This window comes from Podarcis vaucheri (assembly GCF_965113315.1).
Source record: "Podarcis vaucheri genome assembly, chromosome: 5".
Lineage (NCBI taxonomy): Eukaryota > Metazoa > Chordata > Lepidosauria > Squamata > Lacertidae > Podarcis > Podarcis vaucheri.
In genome coordinates this window covers 2,446,700-2,470,648 of record NC_138763.1, presented here as the reverse complement: position 1 = coordinate 2,470,648, position 23,949 = coordinate 2,446,700, and the positions used below count along the sequence as shown (strand labels likewise).

Genomic DNA, 23,949 nt, shown 5'->3' with positions numbered 1-23,949 from the left:
AAATGGAAAGCGTAATGCTGGTGATCAACAAAAGAGTTTGAAAGACTGTCTCAAGGCAAATCTTAAAATTAATGTAGTATAAACACTGACAACTGGGAAACGCTGGCCTGCGAGCGCTCCAATTGGAGAACAGCCTTTACCAAAGGTGTCATGGGCTTTGAATTACAGATAGGTAGCCGTGTTGGTCTGCCATAGTCAAAATAAAAAAATTCCTTCCAGTAGCACCTTAAAGACCAACTAAGTTAGTTCTTGGTATGAGCTTTCGTGTGCATGCACACTTCTTCAGATACACATGGGTTTTGAAGACACTCGAACTCAGGACACAAGGGAGAAACGTGCTAAGAGGAAGGCACGCTTGGCAAATCCATACTGTGATCAACTCCCACCTGGAAACCAATGTCCCCACTGTGGATCCAGAATTGGCCTCCACAGTCACTTATGGCCTCCACAGTCACTTATGGACTCACTTTTAAAACCGTGTTTATGGAAGACAATCTTACTTGGCTACGAGGGATCGCCAGAGAAGAAGAAGAACCTATGAATGTGCTGCCAAGTATTTTCAGGTGAAAGTGGAAGTTGGAGGAGGTGGTGCAGAAGGAACCAGCCTGATCTCTTCTCCCAAATTCATGCCTGGAGGCTACCTTTCTTCATCCTGCCTGCCTGCCTCCCTCGCCACCCCTCCCTGGCCAGTTTACCAAAGCAGCCCAGTTTTTCATGTTCTGGGAGTGTGCCCCCCCCCCCCGGAAGGGCACAGCTAGCTGCCTCCTGAGTCCGGCCCGGCATTGTGCGTAGCCCCCCCCCCTTACCCAGGGGGAACAAAGGGAACCAGTGTGACAATTCCTTGCCTCTGCCCCTTGTGGTTTTTGCAGCGTCAACGCTCTCCCTTCCCAAACTTCCCCCGCGGAGATCTTTCTCTCCCCTCTGCGCCTCCCCTTTCTGCGGTTCACACCGGCTCAGGTACACGGGGAGGGGGTGGCGACATGCCTGGTGTCAACATCTCCTGTGGGCGCGGCAGGGGGAGGAATGCGCCGCTCCCAGCTCTCGCTCCGCCAATTAATCCCCGCAACTGACAGGTGGCAACAGGCGGCCTTTGGCTGGGGTGCTCCGTCGCGGCCAGCAAGGAAGGGTGCTCGGAGCTTGTGGTCTCCGGGGGTTCCTTGGAACGAGGAGCCCTCTGGAAAGGGAGAAGGGGATTACGCAGCGCATTGTGGAACTGCGGGACTCGCCTCTCCAGGACGCAGCTATGGCCAGCATCCTTTGTTGTTTAGTCGTTTAGTCATGTCCGCCTCTTCGTGACCCCCTGGACCAGAGCACGCCAGGCTCTCCTGTCTTCCACTGCCTCCCGCAGTTTGGTCAAACTCATGCTGGTAGCTTCGAGAACACTGTCCCACCATCTCGTCCTCTGTCGTCCCCTTCTCCTTGTGCCCTCCATCTTTCCCAACATCGGGGTCTTTTCCGGGGAGTCTTCTCTTCTCATGAGGTGGCCAAAGTCTTGGAGCCTCAGCTTCAGGATCTGTCCTTCCAGTGAGCACTCAGGGCTGATTTCCTTCAGAATGGAGAGGTTTGACCTTCTTGCAGTCCATGGGACTCTCAAGAGTCTCCTCCAGCACCAGAATTCAAAAGCATAATTTTTTCTGCGATCAGCATTCTTTATGGTCCAGCTCTCACTTCCATACATCACTACTTGGAAAATCATAGCTTGAACTATAAAGGGGGATTGGGATCGTGGAGGTGAGGCTATCGATGGGTTCTAGGCATCTGGCTAGCTAATGGTCGCCTCGCCCCAAAAAGGACATTGCAGAGTTTGAAAAAGTTCAGAAAAGGGCAGCCAGGATGATCCAAGGGATGGAGTGAATCTCCTATGAGGACAGGTTGAAGTTGAAACATTTGGGAATTTTACTTTAGAAAAAAAGGCAAAGTGGCATGATAGAGGTTTATAAAATTATTTATGGCAGGGTGAAACTGGATATTGGAAAGTCCCCTCCCCTCACATCTTTCTCCTAACACTAGAAGGGATGAATGGAGCAGAATTCTAGGAGATTTCAGGCAGGTGAAAGGAAGTCCTTCCTCAAGCAGCACATAGCTGAGCAATGGAACAGAGACTAAGATAACTTGAGGATTAAGTGCAGATCACCAGCGAAGGGTCTCCATAAACAGGGAGCCACCACAGAGGAGTCCCTGCACAGATCAGTGGAACTCCCTCCCATATGAGGCAATGATGTGCCACCAACCTAGGTGACTATAAAAGGGTATTGGGTGGCCACTAGCCAGGGTGGCTATTGCTCTGCCTCTGCAGCGATGCTTATGAAGTCCAGTTGCTGGAGGCTGCAGGAGGAGACAGGGCTCCCAAGCCTGGTTCCTGCTTGTTGGCTTCCCTTTGGGGCCCCTGATTGGCCCCCGTGAGAACAGGATGCTGGACTAGATAGGCCCCTGGCCTGATCTTACATTATGCCTTGGGAGGGCTTCCTAAGCACACTTCCATAATCCAAAAGCATCTGTTGTGTCTTTGCATGGGAAACCTTCCATGTTTGGTCTGGCCTGGAAGAGTCTTCGACTTGGAAATGGCCCCATGGCCCTTTCACGGCAAGGGGGCTTTTAACTGCAGCTCAGTTAGTCGGAGTTCACCAGACCGGGGGGCCCTTTCCATGATAAGGGCTCTCTCACCTCGTTCACCAATGTTCCCACTATTCTTTTTTTTAAAAATAATAATTATTGGGCTTTATAAACAAGAATAATGTTATACAAATAAGTGCACCATGTTTTCTCATGTCGTTTGTATATCACAAAAATAGCATAATAAATGTGGAGTAAAATCCACAACATATGATTCATTATGTATAAATTCTTGGCTCATGAATTGGTTTAAATAATTGTAAGTTAAGCCTGCTTTATGGTTCTATTTTTGAGCGCACCACTGAGGAACTTGATCTAGGGATCCCACTTTTCAAAGTCTGATAGTCACTTGCACCTCTTGCACCCCCCTTGCCTCTTAGTGCCCCCCATGGGAATTCCAGGCCCCCAACCCCACTCTAGACATCTGGATTGCCAGCAGGGGAAAACTGGGCTTGGACCAGGGGCTCTACAAACTCCTCCATGATTCCGGCCAATGAGAACTGAAGACGCTGCTGTGAAATACAGTATCCGAAATGAATCCTAAAATCCTAGAATGGTAGAGTTGGAAGGGACCCTCAAGGGTCATGTTGTCCAACCCCCTGAAATTCAGGAATCTCAACTAATGCATCCATGACAGAGGGCCATCCAAGCTCTGCTTAAATATCTCCAAGGAAGGAGAGTAGACGGTCCTTAAGTTTCTTCACGGGCACTGGAATCTGCAAGATTCAAGGAGGCGGTGTGTTTGTGCATTTGTGTGCCGTTGTGTGTGGTTCTTCCCGTGCTCCACATTTGTGCACGGCCGACGGAAACTCCCCCTGCGAGGTGAGCTCGGGTGATTCCCGTTGCAAAAACCAAGACCCCTTTCCTTCCCGGTGCCCCTTTTTCACTCCCCGCGCTTTGAGCGCTGGAAAGCGTTCCGCTGGCAGGCTTCTCCTTTGTTAAGAGTGAAATAGACACTCCCAAATAATGGCTGTACGTGTGGGTCTTTGAAAAGCTTTGTCAACACTCCTTCAGGAGAAGGGTGGGTGGAAAGAACGGAGGGGGGGGGAAGCGTCGTGCCGAGAAACCAGGCAGGTGTTGGGCGATGGTGGGGCGTGCGCGTGGGGCGTGCGCAGAGAAAGACTGGATTACCCGCCCGGGTGCCAGCAGTATGTAACACAGCCTGCTGCCATGGGCAGGTGGCGAGGGCAGGGAGGCGGGCATTGGAATGCTCCCCCCCCCCCGTGTTCCTTGCAAGTCGTATTTTTAGGTGAAAACGGACCAGTGTGTTGGTATCCTCAGAAATCACCTCTGTGCAACGCATTTGGGCACAAAGAACAGCCAAAGGGCTGAGATTTCTATTTCATTTTGAAGCATCCCAGGATGTTTAGCCCATGCTGGGTCTTCTTGGTGCCGTTTGTTCCTTGTGGCAACATTTCTTTGCAGCCTCGTCCCTGCCCATTTTGGTGAGACCTCGTGCCCCTAAGGCATTGAAGCCTGAAGTTGTCAGAAACCCCAGATCCTTCTCATGCCAAGCTTTTTTTGGCCCTTCCTGAAGACGATCCATACCACCGTGGGAGGCCACAAATGGTGGGCAGAAACCCCGTAAAATGTCGCTTGTGGAGTAAAATGGCAGGCTGCTCAAGTAAGCGAGCCAAGCTGTAATCTCAAGGGAGAGAAACAGTCTCCAGGGGGAGGACTAGCTGCCCTGGAGTACAGCTCCTTCTTGCTCTCTGTTGCTAAAAACATACAGAAATCAACCATGAAAAAACCAATTAAACCTTGATAGAGTTAAAACTATATACAAGTGCAAAATCTGTTTAAAACATACCGATGATTAAAATGAAAACAGCAGAGCACCAGCCCTTTAACCAAACGCGGTCAATTCTTGTTGGAACAAGAAAGTCTACACCTGTCGGTTATGGTAAGATTCTGCAAGCTAACCCAGTGGCTTGGGAGAATGAATTGCAATAAAATAAAATATGATCTCGGCCTGTTGCACAGAACAAGGATCAACTTCTTCGTTATCCTGATCGGCTTGCCTGTCTCTGGTTGACTTCCTGTGCTCCTGCGACATCTCCACTTAAAAGGATCTCGAGATAGTTGGGTCTGGCTGGGAGATACCTCGGAGCTCAGACCCTGGAAAGCCTCTGCCAGTCAGAGTAAGCAGAACAAGGATAAATGGAGAAACGCTCTGGCCCAGTTCAAAGTACCCACCTGGCCACAACAATGGACAGGGCGATGGAGCCCCTTGATCTCATCCTTTTTGGCTTCCTTTCTGTTCTCATGGATGCAACTAGCAGTGATGTGGGGGAATTTGTGCTTACCATCTCCCATGATATATATATTTTAAAAGTCGATAGGGAAACAGATAGGATTGCGAGGGGAGCAGTGTGGGAAGGGGTTTAGTCCTGTATCTCAACACCACTTATTTATTGATGTTAAATTCCTCACTCTCCAGCTTCTGAGGTCCATGTAGGGGGAAGCAGAAAGGGATCACACCGACACCTGAAGTAGGGCCATTTCTGAAAATGGCCAGGAGAAAAGGCTTTAAATCCCTTGGCCTATTGCTGTGGTCCCAGTACAGCCCCCCTCCTCCCCTTTCAATTTCTCTTTTCTTAAACTCGCCAAAGATCCTAATCTTGAATCTTTTGTATCGAGACCAGGTTGGCATGATGTGCTTAGCAGAGAAACAAAACAAAAAACAAAAAAACCCGTCTGCTTTCGCTCTGCCCAGTTCCTTAAAACTTCAGTCTTGTGCCTTATTAAAAGTATGCATTTTAATTAAGAGAGCTTTCCAATGAGAGATTTCTGGGAATACTTTTTATTTTATTTTAAAGACACCCCCCCCCCCGCCTCCAACAATTTGCTTTGAGTGTTGCAATAATCTGGTTTTCTGTCCTCTCCTTTTCCTTCTTCTTCTTTTTCAAACAATATATTGCCTCGCTTGGCACGCTCCCGTTTCCGCAGGCTGTGTAAATCCTTTGTGTGCGTAATCCTTAGCCTGCGGGCACGAGAAAGAGAAGTGATTGCACAATCCGACATTGTCGCGTTCGAAAGAGGGCTTTAAACCACCAGCTATTCGCAGCAGTGCCTTTCGCTGCGGTGACCTAAATCCTTTGGGCAGCGATGTGAGAAGGGGTGGGGTGGAGCAGAGAGGAGAGCCGGAGTTCATGCTTGAAAATAATTGGCCAGTTCTTCGAATTTCCCCCCAGATTCATGTTTTCTCACCTGAGCAACCTGTAACAGAATAAAATCCCTCCCACCCGCCTCCTTGAATATCCATCGCTAATCCCCTCCATTGCCACACTGCCACCCACCTGCCTAAGCAACCACCCTTGCCAGGAGCCTATTATCCGGACAGGATGCAAAGGGCGAGTTTTGCTGCAGTTTAACGTGTGCGTTCCTGTCGGCCCTTTGTTTGCGCACTTGGGCCCGTGCCTGGGAGCACGCAGCCTTTCACGGGACACTCTGAAAGCAAACAGCTTGCTGCGCACTCTTCCCGCCAGCCCCGTGGAAAGGCGTCAATAGCTGGGAAGGGAGGAAATGCCAGTAGTTTTCTGTGGTTGCCGCAGCCAGGGGGTTTCCATGCCGCGTGGAAGCAACAGACAAGCTCCTGCAGCCTTCCAGGCACTTATACTAAATAATAATACATTTGGATTTATACCCCGCCCTTCCCGGTTCAAAAACCGGGCTCAAGGTGGCTAACAACAAATTTAAAACACTTAATTGTAAAAGCAGCATAAAATACAGTATGGAAACGTGAATAACAATAAAATTCAAAGTTCAGAAATCAATTTAAGGGAAATCCATCTAATAAATATTAGATAATCACCAGGGCTAGCTGGCTGAATTAGTCCTAAAGGTAAAGGGACCCCTGACCATTAGGTCCAGTCGTGGCCGACTCTGGGGTTGCAGCGCTCATCTCACTTTATTGGCCAAGGGAGCCGGCGTACAGCTTCCGGGTCATGTGGCCAGCATGATTAAGCCGCTTCTGGCAAACCAGAGCAGCGAACAGAAACGCCGTTTACCTTCCTGCCAGAGTGGTACCTATTTATCTACTTGCACTTTGACGTGCTTTCGAACTGCTAGGTTGGCAGGAGCAGGGACCGAGCAACGGGAGCTCACCCCGTTGCGGGGATTCGAACTGCCGACCTTCTGATCGGCAAGTCCTAGGCTCTGTGGTTTAACCCACAGCACCATCCTTCAAATTAGTCCTACTTGGGACTGAAAGACTTGGCATCTTTTGCACACTGGGGTGGAGTCACAGAATCGCAGCGCTGGAAGGGACCCCAAGAGTCATCCAGTCCAACCCCCTGCAATGCAGGAATCACAGCTGAAGAGTCCATGGCAGGTGGCACTCCAATCTCTACTTAAGAACCTCCAAGGAATTAGAGTCCACCACCTCCCAAGGTAGAGTGTTCCACTGCCAAACAGCTCTTACTGTCAGAAAGTTCTTCCTGATGTTTAGTTGGAATATCCTGTCTTGTGACTTGAATCCCTTGGTTCTGGTCCTGCCCTCTGGAGCAGGAGAAAACAAGCTTGTTCCCTCTTCCATGGGACAGACCATATTTTATATTAAGTGTGTGTTGACTGCCTTGGTGCCCATGTATTGCGAAGGGACCTCAGCAGGATTGGTGCAGCCCAGAGGGACTGTGGCTCGTGACTTCGCTTTAATTTAATTTCATACAATGCATACATTTCTTGACTGTCAAGCAAACAAACAAACTCAAGCCTCAAAGTGGTTTGACAAAAAATGATTTAAAAATAACAATAAGAGAAAATAACAACAATAATTTAAAACTTTTGAAAAGTTAGAAGAACAACAAGAATTAACTCACGTTAACTTTCTAAGCATCTGGGCATGCTTGCCTATGTTTTGTTGTTGTTTTTCATTGCTATACCACTTTATATATATATTTTTAAGGAAAAAGCTCTCAGAGCAGTTAAGACATTAAATGAAACATTGCTGAAGAAAGTCAAATATAAAGCATCCGTTCAAAGCAACTTAATTAACAGGAATCTAAAATAATATCTTAAAGATTTAAAAATAAAACATTACAAAGTCAGCTACACATAACACAACACTTTTAGCAGCTGCTGAAGGACTTCAGGGAAGGCCCCTGCCTGTTGTCAATAGGCAGGAAGTTCCAGAGTTTCATTGCTGCCAAAAGATAGTGTTCTTACCATGCAAAACGGGTCTTCCTTGGCTGCTCTCCTGACTTTGCCTTCCTTCCCTCTTGTCCTCCCACCAGTACTCCACCGAACTGAAGAAGTTGTACTGCCAGATCGCCAAGACGTGTCCCATTCAGATCAAGGTGATGACTCCCCCTCCCCAGGGCGCCGTCATCCGTGCAATGCCCGTCTACAAGAAAGCGGAGCACGTCACCGAGGTAGTCAAGCGCTGCCCCAACCACGAGCTCAGCCGGGAATTCAACGAAGGTGAGTTGAGCACCTCCAGATCTTGGAAAACGGCTCTCGTATCTCCTCTCCTCTAAGCTAAGCATCCCAAATTCCTCATAAGTCTTGGTTTCCATGTCTCAGTCACCCTCCTCTGCACACCTCCCAGGTTGTCAGTATCCTTATCATATTGTATAGATTTGGGGGCGACCCCCTGCCAAACCCTAGAAATTAATAAATGGTAGGATTTTATTTTTTTTTTAAAAAATTGAATTTTATTTATTTGTTAACATTCTTATATTACATTGGTAAACGCTGTCATACTACATTACAGAATTTACTATAATATAATTTCCAACATGTATACAAAAATTATATACAAATTTTATATACCTAGAAAGAAAATGAAACAAAAAGAAAGAAAGAACAAAGAACAAATTTTAATTATTTGGAGTATTGAAGAGAAGATTGGGGGTCAGTGGAAAAGTACAGGCTAAGATTCCTTTCCAAGCCAGGGCCTCACCTGGGATAGAGGCATTAGTAAGACAAAATGGATTGATGGCACATCTGGGAGTCTAGGCAGACAGAGGTTGCCATGGTGATGGGGTGTGGGTTTGAAGTGACAAGAAAAGAGAGTTTTTAGCAGGGTGTTCTGGGAAGAAGAAGAAGGGGAGAGGAAAGACTGGGATCCATCTTGGGCAGGCTGGCTGAAGGCTGGCTAGGAGAGATGCCTTTGGACTCCCTGACTGCACTGCTGTAAGGGACAAGCCCCCCTTGAAATGGCCAGGCTGGACTCCCTCCATGAAGACTGAAGGTGTAAATAGGCTAATAAACCATATTTCCTAAAGCTACGACAGCCTCCACTGTGCCTCCATTTTCCAGAGGAACCACAGACCTGGTGGACTCTCGTCAACACTTGGCAGAGAGAGGGGCAGGCACCCCACTTATGTAACAATCTGAAGCATAGCTATAGAGTGGCCAGTTGACAGCAGCGAGCACAACACAGGTCCATTTCAGTCACTGCCACTAGGGAAGCTCTTCAAGGTGGAGTTGAGGTACGCCAATAGGTGCAGGGATTTTACAGCAAGACATGAGCCCTGGACTGTGGAAGTTCGCTTGCTTTCCTCGGGTTATCTCTCTCCAAAACGCTGGTTCTTTTGCTGACCTTGTTCCTTTCCCGTACGCTTTTGCAGGTCAAATCGCTCCTCCCAGCCACCTGATCAGAGTGGAAGGGAACAGCCATGCTCAGTATGTGGAAGACCCCATCACTGGCAGGCAGAGTGTCCTGGTCCCATATGAGCCACCGCAGGTGAGTTGGGTGGGAATGTTCAGGGAGGCAGGAGAGGATCTATTGTTTATTGATATCCTTCCTAACTTGTGCTAGCAAGTTCTATAACTTAGCAGAGTTTTACATTCCCCTTTTAAACGCACAGCAGGTAGCTGGTTGCAGGCTTGTGTGAGCCTCTCACTATTTGGTTCCTAGTAGGTTCCCTTACTTCCCTCTTAAAAGAATAAACATGCCACAATCTTGTTTAGAGTATATAAAAGTAGTTTAGTCACATTCTGTTCACAGTTGGATCCCAGAAGGCAGAATTTAGTTACAAATATGTACATATGGATCTACCCCATATGGGGGGGTTAATCCCAGTAACTGCAGACTGGCAGTCACTGTAGTTCACATGACAAAAGGAAGATGGAAAAGAAGGGGAGGAGGGCTGTGTGCCTTGTGCTTTTGTTACCTGCAGAGGTAAGGTCACTCTCCACTCTAGTCACATGCAAGAGGAAGTATGTCCCAGTCCAGGAGGAAACAGGAAGTTCCACCTGCATGTCCACTCTAGGAAAACAAGGAATGTTGTACTTGACTTCTACTTATGTATCACATCCCACAAGTTGGGAGGTTGGGGTGTTCTAAACAGGACTGTTGTTTCATCCCTTCAGATGCAACAGAATACAGTGGTGCCCCGCAAGACGAATGCCTCGCAAGACGGAAAACTCGCTAGACGAAAGAGTTTTCCGTTTTGGAGGTGCTTCGCAAAACGAATCTCCTATGGGCTTGCTTCGCAAGACGACAATGTCTTGCGAGTTCCTGCTGGTTTTTCCCCCTTTCCCCCCCTTTCCTAAGCCGCTAAGCTGCTTATCAGCTGATCCGATCAGCAGATAAGCCGCTAAAAGCCGCTAATAGCGCTAATCCGCTAATCCGTCAATGGGCTTGCTTCGCAAGACGAAAAAACCGCTAGACGAAGAGAATCACAGAACGGATTCTTTTCGTCTTGCGAGGCACCACTGTAAGCCCATTCACACATTGCACTAAACCATTGTTAATGTTTCACTGCTGCCCCTTGTTCTTTCCTTTCAGCAAGTGGAAGCAACCAGCCTCTGCACACGCTAGCAAGTGCTATGGCATTTATCTGTTTCATAAAATCTATTCACTGCTTGACTGTAAGAAACAAAGTAAAGGAACCTCAAAGTGGTCTACAGAAAAGAGAAAACAATACAATAGTCAATGAGAAAAAGTAATAATCTAAGACCCTTGGAAAGTTAAAATGCTTTAGTTGAGATTCCTGCATTGCAGGGGGGTGGACTGATGAGCCTTGGGGGTCCCTATACAATTCTAGGGACACGGGTGGTGTTGTGGTCTAAACCACTGAGCCTCTTGGGCTTGGCGATGGGATGGTCAGCGGTTTGAATCCCCGTGACGGGGTGAGCTCCCGTTGCTCGGTCCTTGCTCCTGCCAACCTAGCAGTTCGAAAGCACACCAGTGTGAGTAGATAAATAGGTATCACTGCAGCGGGAAGGAAAACGGCATTTCCATGAGCTTTGGCTTCCATCACAGTGTCCCGTTGCGCCAGAAGCGGTTTAGTTCTGCTGGCCACATGACCCGGAAAGCTGTCTGTGGACAAATACTGGCTCCCTTGGCCTGAAAGCGAGATGAGTGCCACAACCCCATAGTTGCCTTTGGTTGGACTTAACCTTCCAGGGGTCCTTTACCTTTTACCTTACCAGTATAATTCTGTGATCAATAAACTAAAAACAGATTAAAACTTGTGGCAACTTTTGAAGCATCTGAGTGCTGAAAGGGTAGAAGAGGAGGCACCTGCCTGATCTCAATAGGCAGGGAGTTTCAAGGTGTAGCCGCTGCCACACTTAGAAGACCTGGAAAACGCTGCCTTCAGCAAACAGCCTTCAGCAAACCGATCACTTCCTGCGTGACTCAGAGCTGACTCAGAATAACTCCCCCTTTTTTCTTCTGTCCAGGTCGGCACAGAATTCACCACCGTCTTGTACAATTTCATGTGCAACAGCAGTTGCGTCGGGGGCATGAACAGGCGTCCGATTCTTATCATCGTGACACTTGAAACCAGAGAGTAAGTAGAAATAGCAGGAGCTCGGAGTGGCAAGCAATGGCCTGTCTCTGGCTTGGAAGCCACTGCAACTTGATGGGAGATCAAAAAATGAGTCCCAAGCAAAAAAAAACACACCTTGATCCAGAAGCAGAAGGGGCTTTTGCTTTCATTGCGCACAAACACAGCAATTCCCAATTCACAAACAGGGGCGTGTAGTCATACAATCATAGGATAGTAGAGAATCGTGCCCGGAGGTCCTGCCCCATAACTGCTGCCAAATATTGCAGGTTCCACCAGAGCAGGGTTGATTATTTAATTTCTATACCCCTTACTATATTAGCCATTTCACTAAGAGGTATGCAAAAAAGATATTAAACTAGATATTACAAAAATACAGTTACATATAAAAAGATTGCATGAATACAAAGCTACTAACTTATGGGGGGTGGTCCAAGGCTGGGATTGCTCTGTTGGCAGAGCATGAGACTCATAATCTTAGGGTTGTGGGTTCGAGTCCTGTGTTGGGCAAAAGATTCCTGCGTTGCAGGGGGGTTGGGCTGGATGGCCCTCGTGATTCCTTCCAACTCTACAATTCCATGATTATATGATAATATATAAAAGTCAGTTTCAGTTAGTAAGACTCCAGAATGTGGACTAGGCACTTGGATTGGTCCAAACACACAGGCTGGCATCTTAAAGAGGAGCCAGGCACACAGATGCATTCATGTGCTGGTGTTTGGGGCAGACTCAAGCTGTAGGCAAGGTTTAAAGCTCGCAGAGGGCATTGGTTGGGTCAAGTGGTTTGCGAATGCGGAGCTTGGCTCCCAGATTCTTGTTCTTATTCTTTTTTCATTTGTACCCCGCCCATCTGGCTGGGATTCCCCAGCCACTCTGGGCAGATTCCACAGAGACCAAAAATACACTAAAATGTCACACATTAAAAACTTCCCTGAACAGGGCTGCCTTAAGATGTTTTCTGAATGTCAGGTAGTTGTTTATCGCTTTGAAATCTGGTGGGAGGGCGTTCCACAGGGTGGGTGCCACTACCGAGAAGGCCCTCTGCCTGGTTCCCTGTAGCTTTGCTTCTCGCAATGAGGGAACCGCCAGAAGGCCCTCGGCGCTGGACCTCAGTGTCCGGGCAGAACAATGGGGGTGGAGACGCTCCTTCAGGTATACAGGACCAAGGCCGTTTAGGGCTTTGAAGGTCAGCACCAGCACTTTGAATTATGCTGGGAAACATACTGGGAGCCAATGTAGGTCTTTCAGGACCAGTGTTATGTGGTCTCGGCGGCCGCTCCCATTCACCAGTCTAGTGGCTGCATTCTGGATTAGTTGTAGTTTCCGAGTCACCTTCAAAGGTAGCCCCACATAGAGCGCATTGCAGTAGTCCAAGCGGGAGATAATCAGAGCATGCACCACTCTGGCGATACAGTCTGTGGGCAGGGAGGGTCTCATCCTGCGTACCAGATGGAGCTGGGAGACGGCTGCCCTGGATGGATAGCTGTGAGTCCAAAATGATTCCCAGGCTGCGCACCTGGTCCTTCAGGGGCACAGTTACCCCATTCAGGACCAGGGAGTCCCCCACACCCGCTCACCCCGTCCAACCCCTGTCCCCCCAAAACAGTACTTCAGTCTTGTCAGGATTCAGATATGTGGGCTCATCGCGGGTTGCCGTTTCTGTGCATAAAATGCTTGCCCGCTGTGTTTATTTTAGTGCCAGCCCTCCCCATGGCTGTGAGCTAACAGATCCCCCGTTTTCTCCACCCTCCAGCGGGCAAGTTCTGGGGCGCCGGTGCTTCGAGGCTCGGATCTGCGCTTGCCCGGGCAGGGACCGCAAAGCCGACGAGGACAGCATTCGCAAACAGCAGGTCTCCGACAGCACAAAGAACGGTGATGGTACGAAGAGGCGTAAGTAGGCCAGCAGGGGGGCGCTCGAGGCTGTGGCTGGGTGGGGGCACGGCTGCAGGGCTCAGAAAACCAGAAGAGGGGAGGGGGCTTTGTGGAGGCGGTGCTTTAGAAATGTGCAAGCTTTGCAGTTCACACAGAACCCTTCGGCATGGATTGAACATAAGAAGAGCCTGCTGGGACAGGCCAGTGGACGACCCTGCCCATGAGTAGGCAAACTAAGGCCCGGGGGCCGGATCTGGCCCAATCGCCTTCTCAATCCAGCCCGCGGACAGTCCGGGAATCAGCGTGTTTTTACATGAGTGGAATGTGCCCTTTTATTTAAAATGCATCTCTGGGTTACTTGTGGGGCATAGCAATTTGTTCATTATTTTTCCAAAATATAGTCTGGCCCCCCACAAGGTCTGAGGGACAGTGGCTGGCCCCCAGCTGAAAAAGTTTGCTGACCCCTGATCCAGCCCATCGCCTTGTTCTCTCAGTGGCCCACCAGGTGCCCCTGGTTTGCGTAAAAGTAAAGGAAGTAAAGGAAGCATGCAGGACGCAGGTGGTGCGGGACACAAGTGGCGCTGTGCGTTAAACCACAGAGCCTAGGACTTGCCGATCAGAAGGTCGGCGGTTCAAATCCCCGCGACGGGGTGAGCTCCCGTTGCTCGGTCCCTGCTCCTGCCAACCTAGCAGTTCGAAAGCACGTCAAAGTGCAAGTAGATAAATAGGTACCACTCTGGCAGGAAGGTAAACGGCGTTTCCGTGCGCTGCTCTGGTTCACCGGAAGCGGCTTAGTCATGCTGGCCACGTGACCCGGAAGCTGTACGCCGGCTCCCTTGGCCAGTAAAGCGAGATGAGAGCCTCAACCCCAGAGTCGGCCACGACTGGACCTAATGGTCAGGGGTCCCTTTACCTTTTAAAGGAAGCACTGGGTCTTCCCTGACACCTGCTCTGTCAGCCCTGAACCCCAGATTCAAAGCGGGGCGTATGCTTAGCTTGGCCATAGAGCAGGTGGTTCACGTGCTAAAGGCTCCAGACTTAATCTCCAGGGAAATCTCCAGCAGTTCTCAAAGTTTTTTCTCTGGGCCACAATTTCAGAATAACAATTTGCTCGTGCCACACCAAGTTTTCTTTTGATAAGAACACTGGGAAACCAAAGGAAACAAATTCCAGCGGCGCTTGATTCATAACCTAGAACACAACTGCAAAAATCATGGGGCATCCAGAAAGTGCAAAATAACGCAGCTACAAAAGAGCAGGAATGATTCCCAAATTATAATTCTAAGCTCTTACGTGTGTATCTTAAGTATGTATACAATGACACTACCACTGCACTGGGGAAAATAGACCAATGGTCTTGAGACAGTTTGAGGCAGTCTTTTTATTATTATTTTGTGATGTGACTTTCCACACTCCACCCTTCCCACGAAAATAGGAGCATGGGGCGGGCTCACCGCGCAGCATGCGCACTGCGGAAAATGGAGAGGAAGCGTGTTCTTTGTGGCTGTGAGCCACCTGATAGGTTGTTGGACTTAGCTTGACAACTGCCATTCTCTCCTCCCTCCTTTTGGCAGCCTTCCGGCAGAGCACACACGGCATTCAGATGACTTCAGTCAAAAAACGGCGCACCCCCGATGATGAGCTGCTATACCTTCCAGTAAGTTTGGCGTGCCTGCCCCCCCCTGTCCTTGCAGAAACCTTTTGCCTCATTTGTGCCAAACCATTTCCTGGTGGGCAGGGGTGGAGAAGGGGGGGTGCGGTGGGGGCGGGTCACCCCGGGTGTCACCATCGAGAAGGCACTCACTGTGGGGCTTGCAGCGTGCACCTCAGCTGTGGGGCGGCTGAGTGGGAGGAGGTAGGAAGTCCATGCATCCGTTACACACTCCTAGCCTTCTCATCTGACCCTTGAAGTACCTTGCCCAAGTCTGATAATTGTGGCCATTAAGCTGTGGACACGGGGCCCCATCTGAGGCTTGTAAGAGATCCATTCCTGCTTTTTACGGCAGCTAGAAACTGAGTCTCTTCACAGATGCCTTATCTTTAAGCAAGTCGTAAATCAGACGCACTCTCTGACCTAATTTCTTGGCTCGGACTTCAAAGTCCCTCTTGCCACGGCACGGAAAGCCTTGCTTCACATACCTCTGTCTCTGCTGGGTCGGTCAGCAGCCTTACTCTCGTGTAAGCGCTATGGATCTGGGCCCATAACCCTATTGTTGGGATGCATCCAGGGGAATGGGAGCAATTGGCAGGCCCCCAGCTGGCTCCAGCCCACCAGCCGGCAGCCGGTCAAACTCCAGTCCTCGGTTCTGCATCAAAACTGCGACTCAGAGCTTCAGAAACTGAGCACGCAAGCCAGAGATAACAAACTCTTCACGACGGAAGGGCAGACAGAGAGGCATATGTAAAGCATATTTACAAGCAGTTTATTCAGCATAGATCAGGACAAAGAAAAACATGTCTGCTCTCCTTCATGTCCAAGAGCAGGAAGCGTAAGGCAAAAGCTATACAGAAACGGAAGTTCCCAGCAAGCTGTGCTGGAATGTAAACAGACATGTGACATACAACAGCTCCACACATCTGTTTAGGTGAAATGGAACGTCAATATCCTAACAGCCCCACGGAGCGTCCTGCCCCAGCTGGCCCCACACAGCTGCCCCCCCCATGGCTGGCCCCACCCCTGGGTGCAGGGTATGCACGCTGCCCTGGCCACCCTGTCCGCTTGCTCCATTGCTGCTGGCGGGGGCAATCTGGGTTGATCCACATTTCTGCTTCTTGTATGCCTAGGAAGCATACACCATATTTTTCGCTCCATAAGACGCACCCGACCATAAGATGCACCTAGTTTTTAGAGGAGGAAAACAAGAAAGCAACGCAAATCCTCTTGAGCGAAGAGGCAGAAGCGCTCCCTCTTTGCTCAAGAGGCTTTGCTTGGCTATCCCTGAAGCCAGGAGAGCAAGAGGGATTGGTGCGCAGCAATCCCTCTTGCTCTTCTGGCTTCAGCGATAGCTGCGCAGCCTGCATTCGCTCCACAAGACGCACACACATTTCCCCTTACTTTTCAGGAGGAGAAAAGTGCCTCTTATAGAGCAAAAATATGTTAGTTCCAAGCAGTTTTCTGTTTGTCTCCTTCTTCCAAGGCTCCTGATTCTGGGCAGTTTTCTGCTCCCCCCCCAAAAAAAAAAACCCCTTGCACTTTGGTGCTGAATTAAAACAAACAGCAATCCATTAAAAAAGCCAGTTGCCTTTTGTTCCAATTCTGGGCCCAAACAACAGGTTTTCCCAGGGGAAAACAGTGGGGCAAATGGCTATATAGCATAGCCCTCTCTCCTTTTATGCTGATTTGGGAGAGAAAGACCCTGACTCTTTTTAATGTCTTCCCATTTGTTGTGCCAGGAGCAGGGTGGGTTTCTCATCTTCTGCCACAGTTGGCATGAAGCAAGGGCAACTCAGTTTGTGCCAGATCTTAGGAAAGCCGAAGGGAATGGAAATCTCTCTCACTCTTTGAGTTTTGGCAGAATCTGGCACCAGAGCACTGAGCAATTCTCTTCTCATTCTAGGGTGCTTGAGTCAATGGTAGTGCAATGGTTAGAGTGTTGGACTAGGACCTGGGAGACTAGGGTTCAAATCCCTACTTGGTAGTTATGAAGCTCATGGAGAGACCTTGGGGCCCAGTCACTGCCCTCTCTCAGCAAAACCTACCTCACAGGGTTGTGGAGGGGACTGAATGAGTGGTGGGAGAATCATGCACAGCAGGGGGAGAAATTGAGCTCCTTGCAGGGTGGGGAAGGTGGGATAGAAATGCAATCAATAAATAAGGATAAATAAGGAAAGGTTGACGGTAACTACAGAGGGGAGCGAATGAATCTGCCATTTTTGCTTTCTCTCAGTTTCTCATCTTTCCAATCTTCAGTTGTCCTCATTTCCACATTTATGTGATATTTATTTCAAGAGAGAGAGAGAGAGAGATCAACATGCATTTTCCCACATTACTCTCCCTAACGTATGTGCACTTTTTTTTTTACTGGGGGGGGCACGTCACAAGATTAGAGGAAGGGCAGGTCCCAAAGCGTAGTTGCACTTTCGTTCGCTTATTGATGGCAGCTCTTGCTCTCATGGCCATTTAGAATCCGTGCACCCCATTCGAATGCACCCTGTTTGCAAATTTTCAGGGTCATCTCTCCCCCCAAAGTTAGGAACAGAAAATTGGACTCGAAGGACAACAATCTGATCCAGGGCAGCCATTCCTGAGTAGTACTGATAACAAGACCATGTGGACATCAGAAGAGCCCTGCTGGATGGATCAAGTCCGTCATCCTGTTCTCACAGTGGCCAAATGGATGCCTGCAGAAGGCTTGCAAGCACGCGGGCTTCCTCTTGGCACACCTGGTTGGACGAGATGGGCGACTGGTCTGGCCCAGCAGCCCTGAGCATCTCTTAAGTCTCTTCCTCCCTCTCGTCTGTGCTCAGGTGCGAGGCCGGGAGACTTATGAGATGTTACTGAAGATCAAGGAGTCTCTGGAGTTGATGCAGTACCTCCCCCAGCACACCATTGAGACGTACCGGCAGCAGCAGCAGCAACAACAGCAACACCAGCACCTGCTGCAGAAACAGTGAGTATTCGGAAGCCGACTTGCCGATTGGCCCAAAAGCACATGGGCTGGGGTCCTTGAGAGCAATGGAGAGGGGGAGGGTGGCGAGGGCGCTTTCCACGCGCATGAAGAGCATCGGTCTTGCTACGCTGCCTGCCGCTAGCGCATCCCTGACCCAGGACAACGTCCCTTTGGCTTTGTTAACACGGTCGGTCGATGAGCATGGCTGCTCGGATTTGCTTGTTGTTTTGTGCAGCAGTGTGTTTTGGGTGGGCGGGTGAGATTCTGGGGCCAACTAGATGCCCGGGCGCAAGAGTCCTCTCTCTTTGTGTGATTCCCAGCAGCTGGCATTCAGAAGCATTGCTATCTCTGACTGTGGCTAGCAGAGAGAGGTGGTCTAATAATAATAATAATTTTTTTTAAAAAAATGATATTTATTGAAATTTTACAGACAATAAAAGGTTACAAGATTAAAAATAAGAAATAAAAAAGAATAACAATAATGAAAGAAAAAGAGATACAAAAATACAAAGACAAAACACATAGAAAGTAAGAAAAAATTAAAAAGAAATCAATATTTTCATGTCTTATATTTCATTTACTTGTTTCCTGACCCTTTTTTGTATTCCAGTTCACATAGTTAATTCAGCAAATCCTTACCCTCTATCATTTATCTTTACTCAATATCTTAACCTATTATAACTATATATTTTAAACCATTATCAATCCGTACTCACATATTCTTGTTAATCTTTTTACCAATACCGCTTATTTTCAATCCAACATCCCTTTAACATTCATTAATTTTACAGTATTTTTGCAAGTAGTCTTTAAATTTCTTCCAGTCTTCTTTCACCGACTCTTCTCCCTGATCTCGGATTCTGCCAGTCATTTCTGCCAGTTCCATATAGTCCATCACCTTCATCTGCCATTCTTCCAGAGTGGGTAGATCTTGTGTCTTCCAATACTTTGCAATCAATATTCTTGCTGCTGTTGTTGCATACATTAAAAAAGTTCTGTCCTTCTTTGGCATAATAATAATAATAATAATAATAATAATAATAATAATAATATATTTATACCCCACTCATCTGACTGGGTTTCCTCAGACACTCTGGGTGGCTCCCAACAGAATATTATTATTTTTATTATTAATAAAGCTATAAAACATCAGACATTAAAAACTTCCCTAAACAGGGCTGCCTTCAGATGTTTTATAAAAGGTTGGTAGTTATTTTTCTCTTTGACATCTGGTGGGAGGCCGTTCCACAGGGTGGGCACCACCACTGAGAAGGCCCTCTGCCTGGTTCCCTGTAACCTCACTTATCGCAGGAAGGGAACCACCAGAAGGCCCTCAGAGCTGGACCTCATTGTCCAGGTTGAACAATGGGGGTGGAGACACTCCTTCACAGGTATACTGGACCGAGGCCGTTGAGGGCTTTATAGGTCAGCACCAACACTTTGAATTGTGCTCGGAAACGTACTGGAAGCCAATGTAGGTCCTTCAGGACTGGTGTAATGTGGTCCCGGCGGCCGCTCCCAGTCACCAGTCTAGCTGCCGCATTCTGGATTCGTTGCAGTTTCCGGGTCACCTTCAAAGCTAGCCCCCAGATAGAGCACATTGCAATAGTCCAAGCGGAAGATAACTAGAGCATGCACCACTCTGGCCAGACAGTCCGCAGGCAGGGAGGGTCTCATCCTGCGTACCAGATGGAGCTGATAGACTGCTGCCCTGGACACAGAATTGACCTGCGCCTCCATGGACAGCTGTGAGTCCAGAATGACTCCCAGGCTGCGCACCTGGTCCTTCAGAGGCACAGTTACCCCATTCAGAACCAGGGAGTCCCCCGCACCCGCTCACCCCCTGTCCCTCAAGAATAGTATATCTGTCTTGTCAGGATTCAACCTCAATCTGTTAGCTGCCATCCATCCTCCAACTGTCTCCAGGCACTCACACTTGTTTCTGCTGGAATTCGTTAAGGGGATATTTGCATTTGGGAAACTGCGAACCACCCGGGGAGTTTTACCTTTCTCAGTCCCAGAAGAGAATTTCCAGAAGGCAGTCCTCTCTTGGTACCTTCTGAACAAGAGTTCTGCAAGTTTGTTCAGGGCCTCTGTATGTCTGTTTTGAGTTGGTTTGGAAGACTCCCCTTGAAGCACAGGGGTTTTCCAACAGCGGAGGGAGAAGTCTCGTAGTAAGCAGAGCTGCGTTGAAATAAATGAACCTTTTCCACTTGCTGCTACTGACAAAATTGCTTTGTGATAATTACTGTTTTTGGCTCTTCGGGTAGGCAAAGCTAGCATTTTTATGGCTGTTTGCTTTAACAGCAAACAAACCAACCAACCACCAGCAACCCATCCACTTAGTTAACAAACCTCCCCCTTTCCCCCCAAAATCTCCTTGCAGGCATCCAATTGCAGTAGGCACATAGCAAAACTAGACTAGTCGTGCAGTTGGGCAATTCTAGGCTCTGGACTCAGTGGTCTCACTGGGTTCTCGTCCACAGATGATAATGTGTGTTGCTTCTTTGCTTGCAAGTCCCTGCCATATTTGGGTCTCCACTGATGGCACCGCTAGACTTCTGCAGGGATTTCAGAAATGTGAAGCTGTGAATCCTCTCTCTTTGAAACTCTAACGCAGAGACCAAGATTCTTGTAGAAAGCTGGGATGAATGCAACGGAGAGCTGTGTGTGAACACAAAGACCTCTGCACTCAGTATTTATACTTCCCTGAAGTTCTTTCCAAGTACTTCCCCTAATTTCCCTCTTTTAAAACAACAACAACAAACAAACAAACAAATAACTAGTGTTTTCTGGATGCAAAAGCCTTCAAGGTTCTTCCAAGGTCTCTTATCAGGACATAAGAGCCTACTGGATCAGGCCAATGGCCCATCTAGTCCAGAATTCTGTTGCCTGTGGGAAACCTACGAGCAGGAGAGCAGCACAAGAGCAGCTCTCCCTTCCTGCAATCCCCATTAAGGGAGCTATATGTATTCATTTTTGCAACTCACATTGCATAGGAAATGTTATGGCTTATCCGCACTTCCAGCTGTCCCACTGCTTCCCTCCAGGGAAACCTAATCTCCGGTGCTGAATCGGAACAAACAGCAATTGGGTTTTCTGTGGATGTCTGTTCCAATTTAGCACTAGAGAGTGGGTTTTCTGGGGCAAAGGCAAAACCGCTTGGGCCCATGCTTCCTAGGAATGGGACAAATGGGAATGTGGCCGAGCCCTTAGTCCTGCCCAGGGGAAGTTGCCTCAGGAGGTCAGTGTGGCTGCCTGCTCTGTGCAAATGCCACTGCTTATCAGCAGAGTTAGAAACCAAGATATGAAAGCTAGGAGCTTAAAGGTACATTAAGCCTAGGTTATGGGTGCAACAACGGAATGTCTAGGCATGCTTTTTTTATAACAAGAATACAAAGCTGAAAAGGAATGAACTGCAACTAAAATATTATGTTCGTTTTTCACATGGTCTGGTCCTTCCCCTGCCCACCCCCCTAATATTCTTAAGAGGGTCTCTTCTCCAGTCTTCAGAGAGTAGCCGGAAGTGGGGAGGCAGAAAAAGGTCTTCCTTTCCTTCCACTCTGCAGTTTTATTCTCAAATCTTAGGCGCCGTACTGTGCCCAAAGCTCAGAAACTGCTTGCGCTAATTAAACTCCCTGTCTAAAAATGCACCTAGAACAACGGGAGTTTTGAACGCTGCTTGTCAGGTTTCAAAATTTTAGGAAGTGTGTTTTGGATTTTGCCTGCTTTGTCTTTTGCCTGCTTTTCCTTCTGTGCATGGTTTTCTGACTCCTCTTTGCGTCAAATACCTTCATGATCTCGGTGACTCTTTGAACCGGACTATTTTCCTCATCTGAATGCACCGGATTGCAGCTCCTGCAACACAAATGCTCAGGGGAGGGCAAGGAGGATGGACTTGTGTGCTACTTCCATCCCGGTGCCTTAAGTTAAAGATCGGTGGCTTCCCATCAGACCTCGAAAGCTTTTTCAGACGCTGCCGGTTGAAGCCAGCTGAATGAAGCTGCAAAGGATTCTCTCTGGAATTCTGCCATTGCCCTGCAAGTGCTCAGCGAGGGGAGACTTATACCTCCTTTTAAAACAGCCCACCAACAACACTGGGCTTCCTTTAATATGCAGCGAATTCTCCCCCCTCCCCGCTTTGCTCACGTCCAGTCCATTAGGGATGGTTTTAGCTGGTGCAATAGGAAAAAAGAGCTTTGAAGCAACTGCACAGGCCTTGCAGGCTTACATTGCAAACCCAGATGTCTGCAAGAGTCCCAGGTCTGCACTCTGCTTGTGCCACTGAGCTGCTTTCAAAGCTTTCTGAACTGCCAGAATAGGCCAGACTGCCCCACTGGGTCTTCGCCATTCAGAGCCTGCTGCCACCCCAAACCGTTTAGTTTGGCATTGCAGCTTGCCAAGTGCTTTGACCCCACTATGACCCCACCCGCCATTTTGCAAGTCCCAGACAAGCAGCAAAGCTGGGCTGGGCTAGTGTCTTGGTAGACACTGTCTTTACGAGAGTCTCTAAGTCTTAAAGCCACCCCACCCCTTGGAAAATCACACCATCAACAAGGAACTGTGCATCCCTTGTTAAATATTGCAGGGCGCGAGGGACATCGCCAAATAAATACTCCCAAGCTGTGCCAGACCTGCTCAGTAGTGAATTTGGACATAAGTGAAACAAATAGATTTGCTGTATTGAGGTGGACTTACAAACCAGATTTCTGCCAGCATCTCCCACAGCTGCGATAACGCCTCTATTTTAGAATTTCCCCACCCCAAGTCTCAGAATGTTCTGTTTTGATTTATCCGATACCTGATCCATGCTTCACATGCGGGTTGCATGTGGACAGGAATTTATGCATAAATTAATCAGCTATATCCCCTGATAGCCACAGAACAAAAGGGGTTTCTGGCTCTCGCAGCAATCTGGCCTTTTCTCTGCAGGAATCCTTTCAGAAACTGTGGTTTCAGACTGGAGCGATAGAACTTCTGCACTGCATGCAGAATGTCCCAGGTCAATCTCTAATGGCCCCTCCGGGTGGGCCTGGGAATTGTCCTCACCCCCCCCCCCCGTCCATCTGAAATCCCAGAGAGCCGCTCCCAGACAGAGTCAGGGCCAGATTTGGGTTTGATGAGGCCCTCAACTCCTGAAGGTAATGGGGCCCTTTATATGTCCAGCTGTCCTTTGTCAGCAACAAATTGTCACTGTTTTTTGTGTTGAATATATCCTATATGGTAATTGATGGACCTAATAGGTAAAGGGACCCCTGACCATTAGGTCCAGTCGTGACCGACTCTGGGGTTGTGGCGCTCATCTCGCTTTACTGGCCGAGGGAGCCGGCGTACAGCTTCCAGGTCATGTGGCCAGCATGACTAAGCCACTTCTGGCGAACCAGAGCAGCGCACGGAAACGACGTTTACCTTCCTGCCGGAGCGATACCTATTTATCTACTTGTACTTAGGGGTGCTTTCGAACTGCTAGGTGGGCAGGAGCTGGGACTGAACGACGGGAGCTTACCCTGCCGTGGGGATTTGAACCGACGAACTTCTGATCGGCAAGTCCTAGGCTCTGTGGTTTAACCCACAGCACCACCCGCGTCCCTACCTAATAGGTATCTAAAGCCACTTGCACATGTTGCCTTGTAGCCAGTCCATGCAGAATGTAGGCACCCTATATATAGAAAGGAGCAATCCAGGGATATTTGAGGGAGCAGGTGAGCAGGCGGGGCCCCTGACTTACATCATAGGAGCCGACACAACACAAAACACTGTTGCTGTATGTAGGTTTTATTTTGTTTTTTATCTTATATTTTGGAAATGTACATCCACATTTTATTTCCTTTAAATTTTGGGGGCCCCCCAAGAGAGTGGGGTCCTAAGCTAGAGCTTGTTTAGCTTATACGCAGTGGCGTAGCGTGGGGGGTGCAGGGGGGACCGGCCGCACCAGGCGCAACATGTGGGGGTTAGGGTTAGGGGGCGCAAATCCACGGGTTAGGGGGCGCAAATTACTTGCTTTGCCCCGGGTGCTGACAACCCACGCTATGCCACTGCTTATACATAAATCTGGCACTGGTCAGAGTAACCAATACGGACCTGGATGGACCAGTGATCTGACCTGGAATAAG

At 48.6% G+C, this 23,949-nt stretch overlaps 1 protein-coding gene across 6 annotated transcripts in view; it reads left to right on the top strand.

The window, feature by feature from the left end:
- TP63 (tumor protein p63) overlaps window positions 1-23,949 on the top strand; it is a gene marked incomplete at its 3' end in the record, with an annotated part of 96,282 nt that overhangs the window by 58,100 nt on the left and 14,233 nt on the right. For 2 of the 6 annotated variants that reach the window (XM_082224246.1, XM_082224249.1), the window contains exons 3-8: window positions 7,848-8,034; window positions 9,186-9,301; window positions 11,248-11,357; window positions 13,108-13,244; window positions 14,801-14,883; window positions 17,694-17,836. In XM_082224246.1, coding sequence (XP_082080372.1) covers window positions 7,848-8,034; window positions 9,186-9,301; window positions 11,248-11,357; window positions 13,108-13,244; window positions 14,801-14,883; window positions 17,694-17,836 — 776 coding nt within the window. Of the gene's footprint in view, window positions 1-7,847; window positions 8,035-9,185; window positions 9,302-11,247; window positions 11,358-13,050; window positions 13,245-14,800; window positions 14,884-17,693; window positions 17,837-23,949 lie in introns of all 6 variants that reach the window. The other 4 variants (XM_082224244.1, XM_082224248.1, XM_082224247.1 and 1 more) reach the window with 3 other exon arrangements.